This window comes from Oryctolagus cuniculus, chromosome 19 (genome assembly GCF_964237555.1).
Source record: "Oryctolagus cuniculus chromosome 19, mOryCun1.1, whole genome shotgun sequence".
Taxonomy (NCBI): Eukaryota; Metazoa; Chordata; class Mammalia; order Lagomorpha; family Leporidae; genus Oryctolagus; species Oryctolagus cuniculus.
In genome coordinates this window covers 25,526,419-25,542,710 of record NC_091450.1, presented here as the reverse complement: position 1 = coordinate 25,542,710, position 16,292 = coordinate 25,526,419, and the positions used below count along the sequence as shown (strand labels likewise).

The 16,292-nt window shown below is 52.0% G+C and overlaps 1 protein-coding gene across 9 annotated transcripts in view; it reads left to right on the top strand.

Annotated features, from left to right (window-relative positions):
* The window catches only part of CLEC16A (C-type lectin domain containing 16A), a 210,302-nt gene that overhangs the window by 60,763 nt on the left and 133,247 nt on the right, over window positions 1–16,292 (top strand). For all 9 annotated transcript variants that reach the window (XM_051847427.2, XM_051847426.2, XM_051847428.2 and 6 more), the window contains 2 exons: window positions 9,028–9,160; window positions 13,115–13,215. In XM_051847427.2, the coding sequence (XP_051703387.1) occupies window positions 9,028–9,160; window positions 13,115–13,215 (234 nt within the window). The remainder of the gene's footprint in view (window positions 1–9,027; window positions 9,161–13,114; window positions 13,216–16,292) is intronic.

Below are 16,292 nucleotides of genomic sequence, written 5' to 3'. Positions count from 1 at the left end.
ATCATCCCGATGGCCCACAGCAGTTGCATCCTGGAACCTATGCAGTCATACAGTTGATCTCCCAGTTATTTTCCTGTTTGAAGCTGTGGTCAGTCGGGTTCTGTCCTCACGCTGTATCCGTGCTGGAGGGAAACTGAGTTCCTGTCACTTGCGAGGGTGTCAGGCACCTTCCTCATTCACGCTGCAGATGTAAATGGGGAGTTGTCTAGAAGATGGGGAGATGCCTGTGGTCCTGTCTCAGCATCCAGGTGTCCCGGGTGCCTGTGGCAGTCCCCTTGAGCTCTGTACTTTAAGTTCCCCATTTGGTAGTTAGGAATATTAAAAACAACTTAATTCACACAGTCCTTTTTTTTTTTTTTTTTCAATGACGATATTTTAGAAGTCCAGTTCACACCAGCTTACACAAAAAAGGGTACTTGCAGTTCATGTAACTGGGGGCTTGGGTGAGGCTGGACCCAGCTGCAGCAGTGGCCAACAGCAGCAGCAGGCTCACTTCTGGCCAGCTTGGCCATGCAGTGGAAAGGGAGCTTCCCCTTGCCTGTGGCTGCAGCCCAAGTCTTGGGAGCGAGCAGCATCGAGATACAAGCTGGCGTGTAGCCATGTCCCACTCCCCATGGGGCATGTGTTGCCTTGATTGGCGAGTCTGGGTCACATGCTCCCCTCCAGTGGCTCCTCGTACAAACAGGTGCTTTTAGCGAAGCAGAGAGTGTGGATGCTGGGCCAAGAGAAACGCAGAATCCCCCCCGAACTCCTCCTCTCCCGAAATCTACATTTTCTTCCAGGTTCCCTTCACCCCTCTCAAGGCCGTCTCCTCCCTTCTGTTGAGGTGGACGTGCGGCTGTTTTCACCTCTGTCTGACTTCTTCTCTAGAAAGCTACTTTCCTTGTCCCTGCATCTGGGGCTTCACAACAGCATGGTTGTAACAGACACAGGGATGTCTAAGGAAAGATGCTGGCCCCAGCCCTCCCCGACCCCGTTTTTGTAGTGAAATCTTGACTTTAAAAGGTACAGTAAAACACACGAGTCAAGAGAGCATGTGCTCATGAGACATGGTTTTGCCATGACCCGATTTGAATGTGGCATTAGTGTGTGTTTTTCACGAGGGCAGCACCCAGAATTCACACCTCCTCCACATTTAAACCTAGATGAGGAAGTTGTGAGAAATGAATGTGTGCCCCAGGCCCATCCACTGCTGTCCCCAGTTTGCAAAGAAATTTACTCTGCCTCAGGTCCCAGTAACGGGTGACTCATTCAGAAACCAAGAAATCACAGGGCCCCTAAATTTGCAGACGTTGACTATTAAAAGGAAGCAGAGGGACGTCTCAGTCCCTGAATCCAGAAGTGCTTGCCCTTCCCAGGAAGCCCAAGCAGCCAGGGAGCAGGCTCACTTCTTCGCTTGCCCTGGTCTGAGAGGACAGCCATCGCTGTTTGGACTCATTTAAGCAGTAACTTAATAAGCAGAGCTGAGATGAGAGATTGAATGGTGGGAAATATTTGTTTGAAACACAGAGTTTGGCGTTGCTGTTTGGCTTGTGGAGAAAGGCAAACGTTCCTTGCACAGCCTGACCTTCAGAGCCTGCTCCCTTCTTGGAGTTCCAGAAAGAACAGAGTGCAGGCAACAGGACTGACTTTGAACCTGCCGGGGCAGCTCGGATCTGAGGGACACCTGAGAGGCTGGAGCCCAGCATTGGCTTTTTGCCCCAAGTCTCCACCAGAATGGATGGAACCTGGTGTTGTTTGTGGCTCCTCTTGCAAAGCCAGAGCCAACCCGAGGCTGGCAGCGTTCTGACTGGGGTGAGCCAGGGACTGACTGTACAGACTTCGGAGGTTGAGTCCTACCCTGCCCCTGTGCAGCTGTGTGACCGTCGGCAAGTCAGCACCCTCTCTGTGCTTTTCTCCTTCAGAGGGGGCTTCTAAGGGCCCAGCCCTCAGGTTGTCATACGTGAGGACATCCACACTGTGGCAAGATACGGGAGCACTGAGGAGGGGCCCGGCCAACTTGAGGGCGGAGCTGTGTTTGAGTTTGGTTGGATGGACTCTGTGCTTGGGGACCTGGAGAGTGTCTGTGGGACCCACTTCTCCGTTGTTTCTGTGACTAATAAGTGGGGGTGTGCGTGTATCACCATGGGAGACATGAGCGTGTATTACCGGGGGAGATGGGCTGCTGTAGCAGGGAGATGTGGGCCTGCCAGCTTTTCACTGGGCTTAGCTGATGTAACAAGGAGGAAGACTGAAGGTGAGTTAGGACAGATCTTCTGAAGAGCAGCTTCCCGGAAAACCAGTGTGGCTCCAGAGCCTGACTGCTCAGTGCAAGATAAAGAAAACAAGGCAGGGCCCCGAAGTCCTCCGCGCACACCCGCGCCGTCTCGCCACAGCTGCTTCGCTTCTGGACATCCTGCTCAGAGCCAGCCCGTCCCGCACACTCCTTCCCGTATTCCCTAGGTAACCAGCGTGCGCTTTCCCTTGCCCTTCACCCTCCTTTGGAGGTCTTGAGCTCAGCTTCCCGCTTCTTAGCATCTGTCCTTGCTGTGACTTCTGAAACAGGACACAGGACCACGGAGCAAATCCTTGATCTGTGAAGTCAGACCATTAGGAGGTCATGCCTGTCGTTTCTCTGAAAAGCACTTCATTTACCAAATATTGATCAGGTTAGGATGTGCATCATCCCAGGCAGGTTGATAAATTATTGCTGTTCCTTCAGAAATCCGTGTGTGAGAGAACCAGGGAAACTCAAGGGCCTGGCCAGAGTCGTCTCAGGAGGGAGCAGTCCACGTCCTTGCCCTGAGGGTCCTCAGGCTGTGGTGGCCTGCACTGGCTCCTCCCAGCACAGCTGCTGCCCGGTTCCCTGACAGATGTGGCCTTTCCTACCTTTGAAAACAAGTGTGATAACATACATATAACATAGAGTCTGCCGTCATAACCATTTTTAAAAATTGTGCATAGGGAAATTGGTTTTTAAAAATATTTGAAAGGCAGAGTAAAAGTGAAAGAAGGAAAGACAGAAAAATCTTCTGTCTACCGGTCCACTCCCTGAATGGCTGCGATAGCCAGGGCTGACCGTGCTGAAATCAGGAGCAAGGATCCCATCCAGTTCTCCCATATAGATGGCAAGGTACCAAGTATATCAGCCGTCATCGGCTGCTTTTCCAGGCACATTAACAGGAAGCTGGATCAGAAGTGGATGGGCCAGTGCTGTGCTCCAGTGTATTAAAGCCCTGGCCTGCAGTACCTGCATCCCTTATGGGTGCCGGTTCGAGTCCCAGCTGCTCCACTTCCGATCCAGTTCTCTGCCATGGCCTGGGAAAGCAGTAGAATATGGCTCAAGTGCTTGGGCCCCTGCACCCACGGGGAAGACACATAAGAAGCTCCTGGCTTCAGATCAGCTCGGCTCTGACCGTCACAGACATTTGGGGAGTGAACCAGCGGATGAAAGACCTTTCTCTCTGTCTCTCCCTCTCACTGTCTGTAATTCTACCTGTCAAATAAATAAATAAATCTTAAAAAAAAAAAAAAAAAAAGTGGAGCAGCCAGGACTTGAACCAGTGCTTGTGTTGCAAATGGCAGCTTATCCTGCTGTGCCACAACATTGGCCCCCAGTGTAAAGTTCAGTAGTGTTCATCCTGTTCGGAGTTGTGTAACCATCACCACCATCCCTGTCCATGACTGTTATCTTGCAAAACTGAGACTCCGTACCCATTAATGGTAGCTCCCTATTTCCCCTCCCCTAGCCCCTGATACCCGCGGTTCTGCCCTCCATCTCTGTGGATTTGACAGCTGCAGCAGGCACCTCATATAAGTGAAATCATACAGATTTTTTAAAAAAATATATACATATCCAGCTTACTTCCCTTAAAATAATGTCTTCAAGTTCATCCATGGTGTTGCATGGGTTAGGATTTCCTTTCTTTTTAAGGCTGAGTAATATTACACTGTATGAATGTTCTACACTTTGCTCATCCGTTTGTCTAAGATTTCCAACCGTTGTGGTTGTGTCCCTGGCCTGATGTCCTTTAAGGTGAATTTCCCCTCCGGGACGCGATCCAGTGCAGGGCAGACAGTGCCTTCAGGTGCCGTGTCTCCAGCTTTGCTCTGGGACATTTCCACGTTGTCTTTGTCTTTGACCACGTTCGCTTTTCTCAGAGAATTCAGAACCTCCCTTTTAGTTCTAATAAAGCGTCGCTCATTTTGTCTCTGCCTGATGCTCCCTATGGTTAGACCCAGGTTCTGCACTCCCGGCTAGGATGTGACGTCAGTGCCGCCCTGGCCCTCCCAGGGGTATCACATGCCGAGGCCCAGGATGTCCTCTGTGCCTCCTGGCTGATGTTCACGGTGGTCGTCTGCTTCCGCGTTGCCCAGTTTCTCTGCTGTGTAATTACTCTAACTGTGCTTTGCAGCTGATGAGCAGACAGTGAGGAGATTCCTTGGAACAATGCACTGTGAGATACCCTGCATTTCGTTAAAATTCCCTCTTAAGGGATGACCCTGCACCCTTTTGGGAGACCAGGAGAAGCACCTGGTTCCTGGCTTCAGATCAGCACAGTGTGCCGGCTGCAGTGTGCCGGCCACAGTGGCTGTCTCTCTCTCTCACTGTCCACTCTGCCTGTCCAGAAAAAAAAAAAATCCTCTTAGGGTGGTGTGTGCCTGACCCAGTCTCTGCTGTGATGGTGGTGAGCTGACTTTCAAACTTCAGCACCGTCTTCCTGTTTCAGAGTCAGCCTTGGGCCTCTCCTGGAAGCAGGATCCGTCCTCTCTGCCCATGCATTACTCATCTACCTCTGCCAGTGGACCCATGAACTCGTTTCCTAGTAGCTTGTGTTTCATTATTTGGTGTCCAAAGCATTCCAGAGGTGGCCCGTGGGAGCTAGCTGGCAGCTGTGTCGTGGGGTAAGCCCCATCATTTTTTCTTCGTCATTCCCTTAAAACTTTTTGGTATAATGGGCCATTCAGTGTTCATCCTGTACTTACTCCACCCATCCATGAAATTGGTCTTTTCTCTGCCCTAGCTCCTCCCAATGGCCAGTACTGTTAGAAGTCATGATCTGGGTGCCAGTGGAGCTCATGGCTCCTGGGGGGTCTTTATGTTTGCATCTTTCAGTGGACACAGCTAGGACATGTGTGCACACATGTAGGTAAAATACACACTGATGCGTGCATATATATGCATACAGTGGGCAGAAGTAGGGCACACATGCACATACATACACAAAAGGCACACTGAAGCGTATGTGCAAACATGTAAAAACATACACACATGCTGACACATAAACATTTCAGGAATTGTGAGACATACAGTTACCAGCAGTTCCAGTCACGTTCAAGTCTTGCCCAGTCCACATCTGTGTGTCCCTTCTGCAGAGCGAGCCCTGGCAGATCCACACGTTGATCTGCTCAGTCCTCCAATATAAAAGCTTTAGGATTGCTTCGCCGGGATGGTTTGATATATAAAACAGAGTCCAGGGTGTGGCTGCAGTTCTCCCTGCCCCAGCCCTGCCTAGTCTTCACCATCCCCAGACTGCGGGTTTCGAGTCCACTATCATCTGCATAACTGCTGGTGTTAGCTTCCTGGGGAAGGTGTGGCATTTATTTTGAATAAATAATTTCTTTTCAGTTTAGGGTACTCCTTTCCCTTCTTATTGATTTAATTGCTTAAAAGTACTTATTTAATAGAGTATTAACCCTCAAAATTGCAAGAACTTATGTCCAAAGAAGTGGCCTTCCCTCCTGCCTGTCCCCTGTCCTTTCTCTGCAGCACTGTGGGCAGCCGACCTGCTTGTTTTCTGGAGTCTCTTTCCTGTGTTTCTCTCCACTGTGGATAACCAGCTTTCCATGTGCTCTCTCTGCCTTCTTCTTCTTCTGAAGATTTATTTGGAAGGCAGAGTTACAGAGAGAGAGGGAGGGACAGAAAGGGAGATCTTCCACCTGCTGGTTCACTCTCCAGAGGGCCCGAGCTGGGCCAGGCTGAAGCCAGGAACATGGAACTCCATCTGGGTCTCCTGTGTGGGTGGCAGGAGCCAAGTACTTGGGCCGTGTTCTGCTGCTTGCCCATTCACATTAGAAGGGAGCTAGGACTTGACTTGGTGCACGTATGGGGCGCTGGCCTCGCAGGCGGTGCTTCACCAGCTGTGCCCCTCTCTGGTCCTGCTGCTCACACTTGGGTAGCATACTGCATGTGCTCCTTGGCTCCGTCACTTCTGTGTCTCCACAAGTCAGTCCTTATCGGTTCACGGAGGCCTTCCTCATTCTTCTTCCCAGCTGCACTGCATGGACTACAGTTTATTCAGCCAGCCTCTCACGCCTGGGCATTTAGGTAGTTTCCAGTATTTTGCAATTACAAGTAATAGTGCTGTGGGTATTCTTGTGTATAGACATTTTCATATTGTTGGAGCGTCCAGATAAATCTCTACAAGTGAGATTGCTTGCCTGAGGGGTGTAACAGTGATTTAAAGTTTCCTTTTAAGCTTTATTTAAATGGGAAAACAGTGAGATAGTTCAGATGAAATAAATAAGTATTACAGAGAAGTGACAAGAAATCAGAAAGGGAAGCAAGCGACTGTAGTTTGAGCAAAACCAGGCCAAGTTATTGCTGCAACAGTCCCTTTAGATTCCAGCATAGGCACCTGCCTCGTGAGGGCACAGTCTGTGGCTGGGCAGGAGACTCCCATCTCTGGCATCTGGCCTCCGGTCAGGTTGAGAGGCAGGAGCTGGACCATCTAAGTCTTCCAGTTCAGGTCCCATGTGTGGGGTGCACTCCAGCTGGGGGTCGCAAATGCACTTGTGCCTAACAGAGTTCTGGTAAGAGGGGAGGTGGTGTGAGGCGTCTCCCCACAAGAACACTTTGTGCACATGTCGGTGGACGACTGGGGGCTTGCATGTCTCAGCCACCAGGAGTCAGTGCCAGCCCTACCCACTGCCAGAACTTCCCTTGTTGGGTGAGACCAGTCATCCATTCAGGAGATACCCGTTAGCCGCTAGAGACACGGAGAAGAACCAGAGAAGGCCGCTACCTTGCTGAAGCCTGCCTTGCAGCAGAGGTGGGCAGGCAGCAGGAGACAGTGGAGGACAGCAAATCCTATGGCTGTCGATGCTGCGAAGTGGAATCGAGGTGGGCGGGCAGGCGGGGGGCAGGTCTGCAGAGGAGTTGCAGATAACTGAGGCGGACACTCGCGGAGGTTGGGCACAGCTCCCCATTCTTCAGGTGTGGCCTGCGCCTCGTGGCTTCCTTCCCCAGGACACAGTGAGGAGGGAGGAGGGAGGAGGGAGGAGTAGCTTCACAGTGGGGAAAGCAGAGGAGTGCTAGATGAGCTCAGCCAAGCAGAAAGTGGAGCAGTCACAGGTCGTGTTCCAGTGGCCCTTGGTGTGATGTGGTGAGAAGGGCACTTTGTTTTTGCTTGTCTGTTTTAAGACAAGGACTTGGGCCATCTTGTACTGCTTTCCCAGGCCATAGCAGAGAGCTGGATCAGAAGAGGAGCAGCTGGGACTCGAACCAGTGTACATATGGGATGCCGGCACTGCAGGCTGGGGCCTTAACCCACTGTGCCACAGTGCCGGCTCTGAGAGAAGGGCACTTTCTTTCATGGCCTCCTTCCCAACCCATAACCCCCATCTCACTGCCAGAAAAACATCTGACAAACCCAGATCCAGGGATCCTTCAAAATCCTAACCCATTCTCCAATTGTCAAGGTCAGCAAAAGGGAAAAGCTCTAAGAAACTCTGTCAGCCCAGAGAGGCCTGTGAGTGACAGCTGAATGAATGGGGTTTGGGGATGGGAAAAAGACTCTGGGCAGAAAGTAACGAAATCCGAGCAAGGTATGCAGTGTAGTCGTAATGATCTGAAAAGCACAGTTGGAGAGGGCATCCAAAAAGATATCTCCAAGGAGGTGACATTTGAGCTGAGTTTTGAATGGTGTGACCGAGTCACGCCCGGGTAGGGGAGCCCTAGGGTCACAGGCCTGCAGGCAGAGGAAGCAGCCGTGCCAAGGTCCTGGGGCAGAAACAAGCTTGGTGTCCTCTAGAGAGATGCTTGCATCACTGGAGTGACATGAGCCGGCGAGGCAGAGAGGGCCAGTGGGTGAGATCAGCAGTGGCCGGGGGCCAGGCTGTGCGAGGCCTTGAGGCTGTGGGAAGACATTTGGATTCCATCCTGAGTGTGATGGGAAGCACTGGGAGTTTTGAACAGAAGGTTAACATGAGCTTATTTCCATTTCAAATCATCTGGGTTAGGGCAGCAAGCAAGGAAGCAGAGCCCAGTGCCGGGAGACCGCGGTGAAGGCCCCGGCAAAGCCCTCGGTGTGCTGTCTTTGGAAGCAGAAACGCAGGCTCACCTTTCAGCATCTTGTTACTCCCCAGTGTGTCTCCCCGAGGTGGGGAAGTGACCCGAACCCCCAGTGCCAAGGGCTGGCTGACTGCACATCCCACGGGGCGGAGGACTCCGAGAGGAGGGCACCTGAAAACGTGGCCCGAGACGACAGTGTTCTACCAAACTCTGCCCGAAAAGCAGAAACGCGCCCCACGTCTACATGGGCTGCTACGAGTTGCCCGTATTTAATTGGGGGTGAAAAAGTTCCTAACCTCCCTGTTCCCTCTGCACGTTGTAGATGGGCAGGAAACAAGGCTTCCGGCGTGTCAGAGTGTGGACAGCTTCCGAACATTCCCCTGACTTGCATTGTGTGTGATTAACCACATAGCACGTCTGTGAGGCTGCCTCAGATCCTTTGGGGGCAGAAATGTAGTACCAGTAAAGTAAAATAAATATCTTTAATCTTGAAATGAAATAAACGATGACAGCTTGTGTTCTGTTGTCAAACCCAGGCGCTTGGTTCCTGGTGCTGCCGAGATGGCTGAGAGAGCAGTTTTGGCCTCTGCCTCATTTCTCCCCCAGCGCGTTGCTGGTGTTTCTGTCGCCATCGATGGGCATTTGCTTGACACGTTAGGAGCGATTTTCGTGTGCGTGTTCCCAGATCTGAGTCCCTGGGTAAACCTAGCGCTGTGAAGCCCTCTGGGCTGACCCCGCCTCGTGTTTGCTTCCAGAGATCGAAATGGTGATCATGGAGCGCAGCAAGCTCTCGGAGCTGGCCGCCTGCAGCTCCGTGCAGGAGCAGAACACCACGGACGAGGAGAAGAGTGCCGCCGCCACGAGCTCCGAGAGCGTGCAGTGGAGCAGGTACGGCCCCGGGCCCTGCCCAGAGCTCAGGCCACCGCTGCCGGCTGGGGCTCGCTGCGTCAGGAGGAGATGGGCTCAGCTGGGGCACTGGCCTCCTCCACCCACCAGATGGCCAGGCTGCACTGCTTCCCTGTCTTTCTTTCCTCCTCCAGCCACTGACCACCTGAAGACAGGGCTCCTCCTGAGAGGCCTGGGGACAGAGCTGTCACTCAGTGCTGGGTGATTGCCCCTTGGAGAACGCGCAGGGTAGCTTTTGGAACCTGGGCCCTAGGTGAAGTGAAGGTTGTGGTCCGTGCCTCACACTGGCCGCTCCGGATCTGCTCTGCTGTTCCCAGGAGGGATCCCCTTGGGAGCTGGGCTCAACCTCTCTGCCTCACTCATTCACTGCCCTGCACCCTCCAACCACAAAGCTCCCTGCAGGACCCAGAAGGCATGACACAAAGCTGCTGTTCACCTTTGACCTTTGCCTGACAGGTCAGTTCCATGGTGTCCTGCTGAAGCTACAGTTCCTGCACCCTCAGCCAAGTCACGTTTTCTGGAACCTTGCTGTGGCCCCACCTGCTCCACAGTGGTGTTGCCCCCAGACATGCGATAAGCTTTTGGGAAGCCTTCCCACTGCACAGCCCTTGCGCTAGCTTCCTAAGTGCACGTCATGGGCCCTCAGGGTGGGCTGGCAGAGAGACACAGTGCCCATCCTCTTTGTTAAGCCAGCCTACAGTGAGGGCTTGAAGCCCACCAAGGTTTCCCTCTACATCTTGTTTCTATCTCTGCGTGACAAATGTTTCAGCTGTGTAACAGATGGAGTTGATTTTTATCAGATGTGCAAGAGAGCCATTTTTAGTTTCTACTAAATAAAAACATTGGAGTATGATGTGGGCTATCAGTTATTATAAAGACGTTTTTGATTTTGCTTGGCAGCTAAAATGAAGTTCCGAAGCTCTGGAACTTAAGGAAGTCATTCTAAACACAGAAGGTGGGGCCAGCCTTTAGATGCTTGGCACAGCATTGGTTAGGTGGCGAATACTGGAAAGCCCACGATGAGTAGCGGTGGAGGCTGCTAAGCAAGAGGGAACATTTTGGAAGAGTAGAATATTTTTGCTGCTTTAAGTGAATTACAGCCATGATGAGTTCAGTTTCTGAACTCGTAAATGGAAGCCAAGCACATATTTTGCGTAGTACCATAATGCTGTATCTTTGCTAATGGAAGAAAAACACCCATGCAATGCTCAGTAAAAAGGTAAGAAACAGACCTAAATGCTACACTGGAATGTTGCAGTGGGTAACTCCTTTCTCTCCGAGTTTTAATGAAGAGGAGTTGACTTAAGGGTTGGCTGGGGTTGTCACTTGACTTTGGGTGACTCTTGACTGGCATCTTTGACCATGGCATAGAAGCTGACTCAGGGGCCTGGAGTTGGCCATTGTGGGCCTGGGAATTGTTGGGCCAGCTCTCTGCTCTGCTGTGAGACCAAAGGCCAGGAAAGAGCCCAACTGTAGTGGAGAGTTCCTGTCTCCTACTGATTGTCAAAAATCAGGAGGGCCTGCATCTGCTGAGTCCCGGCCTGAGAGCCAGGAGGTGCTGCAGGTGAGGGACCGTGGCCATGTGCCCCCAGGGCGTGGACCAGGACTTGGCTTGGATCCACCTGCCCACAGAGACAGCAAAGGAAAGTAGAATTCTTCTTGTATTTCCCATGCATTACTGGCTATACCTGCTTTCTAGGGTTAGGCTTCAGAATTGAAAAACCTTCCAAACATTGTATTCTTAAAGAAAAATCTTTAAAAAATTATGAAAGTGTGGGGCCGGCACTGTGGCAGTGCTGGCATCCCATATGGGCACCAGTGTAAGTCCTGGCTGCTCTGCTTCTGATCCAGCTCCCTGCTAATGCACCTGGGAAAGCAGTAGAAGACGGCCCCAGTTCTTGGGCCCCTGCACCCATGAGGGAGACCCCGAAGGAGCTCTTGGCTTCAGATCAGCCAAGCTCCAGCTATTGAAGCCATTTGGGGAGTCAACCAGTGGATGGAAGATCTGCTCAGTCGCTCGCTCTCTCTCTTTCTCTGCCTCTGCCTCTCTGTGACTCTGCCTTTCAAATAAATAAATAAATTTTTATAAAAATTATGAAAGTATAATGAAGGGGAAAAATAGTCTCCAGGTACCAGCTCTCAAAGCAGCTGTTGCTACCACTTGGTTATTTATTTACAGGTTTTTTTCAATATCAGCACCTTGGGAATTCTGCCCCTCATCCCCCAGTATTTTGGATTGTCCTGTGTCTATCATTTCCTGTTCTTTTTTTCCATCTAATATCAAATCCCAAACATCCTTGATGTACTTGGTAAGCAGAATGCTTAATGGCTTTGTAATACTTTGTAATACTTCATCTCACGAAAGAAAAGATGGTCTGTCCATGCAGCTCTCCCTCTGCCGTTGCACTTGGTTGTGGAGAGTATTCCCAAATAAAAACACAATGCACATTTCAAGAATTTTTTTTAAAGATTTATTTATTTGAAAGAGTTACACACAGAGAGAGAAAGAGACAGAGAAATCTATCTGATGGTTCACTACCCAAATGGCCACAATGGCCAGGGCTGAGCCAGGCCGAAGCCTGGAGCATCTTCCAGATATCCCACGTGGGTGCAGGAGCCCCTACGCTTGAGTCATCTTCTGCTGCTTTCCCATGCCATTAGCAGGGAGCTGGACTGGGAATGAATCAGCCAGGACATGCACTGGCGCCCATAGGAGTTTGGCTTCGCAGGCATTGGCTTTATGCACTCTGCCACATGCCACCCCTTCTTTTAATTTTTGTGTGTCATGTGTTCATTTAAAATGCTATGAAAAGTACATCTTCACTGGTTTTGCATTTTTCATTTTAATGTTCTGATTCAGTGAAACATCTGTGGAGTTTAATTTGTTGAAAAGCATAAGTGATTCCACAGAGAACAGTTTACCTGTTTCTCTGCCCCCTCAGTTTCACTCCCCACAGACACTGATGTTGACAGTAGCTTGTGTGTCCTTCCAGGGGTTAGCTGTGTCCGTGGTCACCATTGAGGTGCTCTACTCTCTTGGCCTCCACCTGGCATCCAGAGAGGGCAACCACAGCCCGCCAAGGGACCACGCCTCCTGCTGTTAGGCCAGGTCCATGCGTGTTCCAGTGTCCTTGTATTGAAGAGCTGTTCTGGGCCAGGTCCTTCACCTGGAAGGGCAGCATTTGCGATGTGCGGGTTCCCATGTTTGCAGCTGCCCTGTGGATCTCACCCGCAAAGTGTCAGATCTGAGAGAGCTCGCAGTTGGTTCTTACTGGCCGAGAAACTGCTGGGCCAGGACCCTGCACAGTGAAATCATGGGAAGTGCCCTGAATAGAAATCAGATAGCAGCTCCCATGTGTCGGCCCCTCCTCAGCGCCTGCCCTCATGCTGAGTGCCTTTTCCAGTCCTCACGGTAATCCCGCAGGGTTCTAACCTCTGTCAGAGGGATGGTAAGTAACTGGCCGAGGGGTTTGCAGGGAGGCAGAGGCAGGATTAGAATCTTAACCCAGGCAGTCCAGCCCCGGGCCCATGCTCTGGAACTTGCTCACACGGTTGTGCCTTGTCTGGTAGCAGTTGCCCGTCACACTGCCCTGTTTCCTTCATTCTTTTGTGACCCACATGGTTCTGAAGAGAGAGTGTGTGTGTGTGCAGTCTCTGCTGAGTGGCGCAGCAGTGCCCAAGAGCCAGGAATGTGTGTCGTCGATCCCCAGCGTTAGGGACACCAGGAGGAAAGTTGTCGAATGACTGCGTGATCTGTGCCGTCTAGAGTTACCCCTCTAGACGGCGGCGTCCACGTCTCATTTGTCCTAGAGCTCGCAGTGCCTCGTGCTGGACTGGCACACAGTGGACTCACTCCACGCTAGTTGCCAGGAGAGGCAAGGGAAGCGAGTGCCCTGCGAGCAGAGTCCACTCATGTGTGCCCCTCCTCCTTTCCAGACCCTTCCTGGATATGGTGTACCATGCCCTGGACAGCCCAGATGACGACTACCATGCCCTCTTCGTGCTCTGCCTCCTCTACGCCATGTCTCACAATAAAGGTAAGCACACCCACTCCCTGCCTTCCGGCCTGCGGGGTCCTGCCCTCTGCTGCATGGAGGAGAAGGAGGGCACTCTGGGTGGAGGTTCTTCTCTGGCCCCCGCAGCCTCCCACGAGACTGCTGTGCGCCGTGTTAGAACTGCTCAGGTGTGTTCTGCAGACTGAACCACAGGAATCTGTTACTCAGGCCGTGTGAGGGAGAGGGTGTGTTGGTTGTCTAGGCCAGTGTGATGTCTTCACACTGTGGTTTGCTTTCTGCCCCTTGCTTCAGCACTGACTTAGCGCCCAAGCTCCCTCCTAACATCATAACTGAAATCAGTCAAATTGTAATCTTGGTTTTGCTATTTATAACACTCGATATTCTTGCTCAGAAAGACCTGGGGTGGGTTTTGTGGAAGTTTAGATTTCCTTTCTGAGGACATGTGTGGTTCTCTGGCTTCCCCTGTTGAGGCTGTGTGGCCAGGATCCAGCTCCCGTAGCCCTGATGGAGTTCATTAGGACTCGCTCATTGGCCCCTTCCCTGCCGACTGCTGGGAGCCTCCCACCACTGGTGTCTGCCCCCTGCGGCTGAACACGGTGTGTTCCGAAGCCTCTGCCGCAGGGTCTCCTCGAGGAAGAGTTTAGTAAGACCCTTTCTAGCCCTGCCAAGAGCTGGGCTTGGCGTCCGTGAGCCATTGCAGTCATACGCTTCCTGAGGATAGACAGAGGCGCTTTCCACTAAGACAGCCTGTGGCTAAAGACAGTATAGTGCACTCAGCATAACTGTTCTCAAGTCATTCATCGTAATAAATGTGAAGGGCCAGCGCTGTGGCGCAGCAGGTTAAAGACCCGGCCTGCAGCACCAGCTCCCATAAGGGCACCAGTTAGAGGCCCGGCTGCTCCACTTCTGATCCAGCTCCCTGCTAATGCACCTGGCAGGGCAGTGGAGGATGGCCCAAGTCTTTGGTCCTCTGCACCCCCATGGGAGACACAGAAGAAGCTCCTGGCTTCACATTGGCTCAGGTCTGGCTATTGTGGCCATTTGGGGAGTTAACCAGCAGATGGAAGATCGTTCTTTCTCTCTCTCTCTGTCTGTCTCTGCTGCTTTCTGTAACTCTGCCTTTCTTTTCTTTTCTTTTTTTATTTATTTGACAGAGTTATAGACAGAGAGAGACAGAGAGAAAGGTCTTCCTTCCGTTGGTTCACTCCCCAAATGGCTGCCACAGCCGGCACTGTGCCAATCTGAAGCCAGGAGCCAGGTGCTTCTCCTGGTCTTCCATGCGGGTGCAGGGCCCAAGCACTTGGGCCATCCTCCACTGCACTCCCGGGCCACAGCAGAGAGCTGGTGTGGAAAAGAAGAAACCAAGACTAGAACCGGCACCCTTATGGGATGCCGGCGCCACAGATGGAGGATTAAGCAAGTGAGCCATGGCACCAGCCCCCAACTCTGCCTTTCAAATAAACAAATTTTTAAAAAATGCAAATTGGTGACAAAGGAATAAGTGACAGCTTCTCAGAAAGTTCGTAGAAAATGGATATTATGGAAAAACTGCGTGGATTTCAAAGCATTTTGCAGCACAGCCAAGTTTCAGTTCTGTTTCTGTGAACTTTTGAAGCTGCTCGTTTAGCAAGAAGGGCTGCCCTCCTGCTCTGTCTCCTAACTCTCCTCTTCTTTCGCCGTGCAGACCTAAGCTGTAGTGTACTGGTGTACTTAACTTCCATGACTGTGCCCCACTTCCTTGCAGCGGCTGACAGACGTGTCCGTGTTGTCTGTCCTGTCTGGCTCTTCTCATGGGTCTTCACGGGACAGCACATGGTTTCACATGTTCTTTGTATTCCTCTGTTTGTCTGGGCCCTCCCCTTCTTGAATGGCACTGCTCCCTGGCTTTTCCCGCTGTGGCCTGGGCACGCCGTGATAGCCGTGCCTGGGACGTTTATAAGAAGTGTGGCAGGCTCCAAATGCGCTGACATTTCTGTCACAGCCTCTCTCACTCTCGTGGCCCCTGTGATGCCTTCCAGCACCTGGCACACAGGAGCCCTCCGTTCCAGGAAGCAAGGGGAACTCCGTGAGATTAACTGATCACCACCCTCGGACTGCCCTCCACCCACTCCCCAGGCCCCGCACTCCGTGTCCTCCTCCTGCTGGCTCTGCACTGTTAACTCCTGCTGCTGGTCGGACTCCTGTGGAAGTGCTCAGCAGTGCCTTGAAACAATCTCGTGTGACGTTTGTACCTGAGAACACACCCTACCCTGTCAGACTTCCTGCCATTTCTGTTTCATATGAAATTACCAACCAAGGTTGAAACTCACGAAATTTACTTTTCTCTCCTTTTTCCCCCCTAATTTTTATTTGTTTATTTGAAAGAGAGAGGGGGCTCCCATCTGCTGGCCCATTCCCCAGATGCTCACAACAACTAGGGGACCAAAGCTGGGGATGGATGGGAACTCAGTCTAGGTCTTCTATGTGGGTGGCAAGAACCCAGCCACCCCAGCCATCACCACTGCCTCCCAGGGTTCACACAGGTAGGAAACTGGAGTCAGCAGTTGGAGCCAGGAATCAAACCCAGCTGTTCTGCTGTGGGACATGGGCGTCCTAACCAGCGTCTCGACCCCTACGCCAGACACCCGTTCTTCCCCTCCTTTGATCCCTGTCACTAATCGGGTTTTTTTTTTTTTTTTTTTTTTTTTTTTTTGACAGGCAGAGTGGACAGTGAGAGAGAGAGACAGAGAGAAAGGTCTTCCTTTGCCGTTGGTTCACCCTCCAATGGCCGCCACGGCCGGTGCGCTGCGGCCGGCGCACTGCGCTGATCCGATGGCAGGAGCCAGGAGCCAGGTGCTTTTCCTGGTCTCCCATGGGGTGCAGGGCCCAAGCACCTGGGCCATCCTCCACTGCACTCCCTGGCCACAGCAGAGAGCTGGCCTGGAAGAGGGGCAACCGGGACAGAATCCGGCGCCCCAACCGGGACTAGAACCCGGTGTGCCGGCGCCGCTAGGCGGAGGATTAGCCTAGTGAGCCGCGGCGCCGGCCTAACTAATCGGGTTTTGTTCCTTCTCTTCATTCACTTCTCAGTTAACATACTTTAATTGAGTGCTCACTGA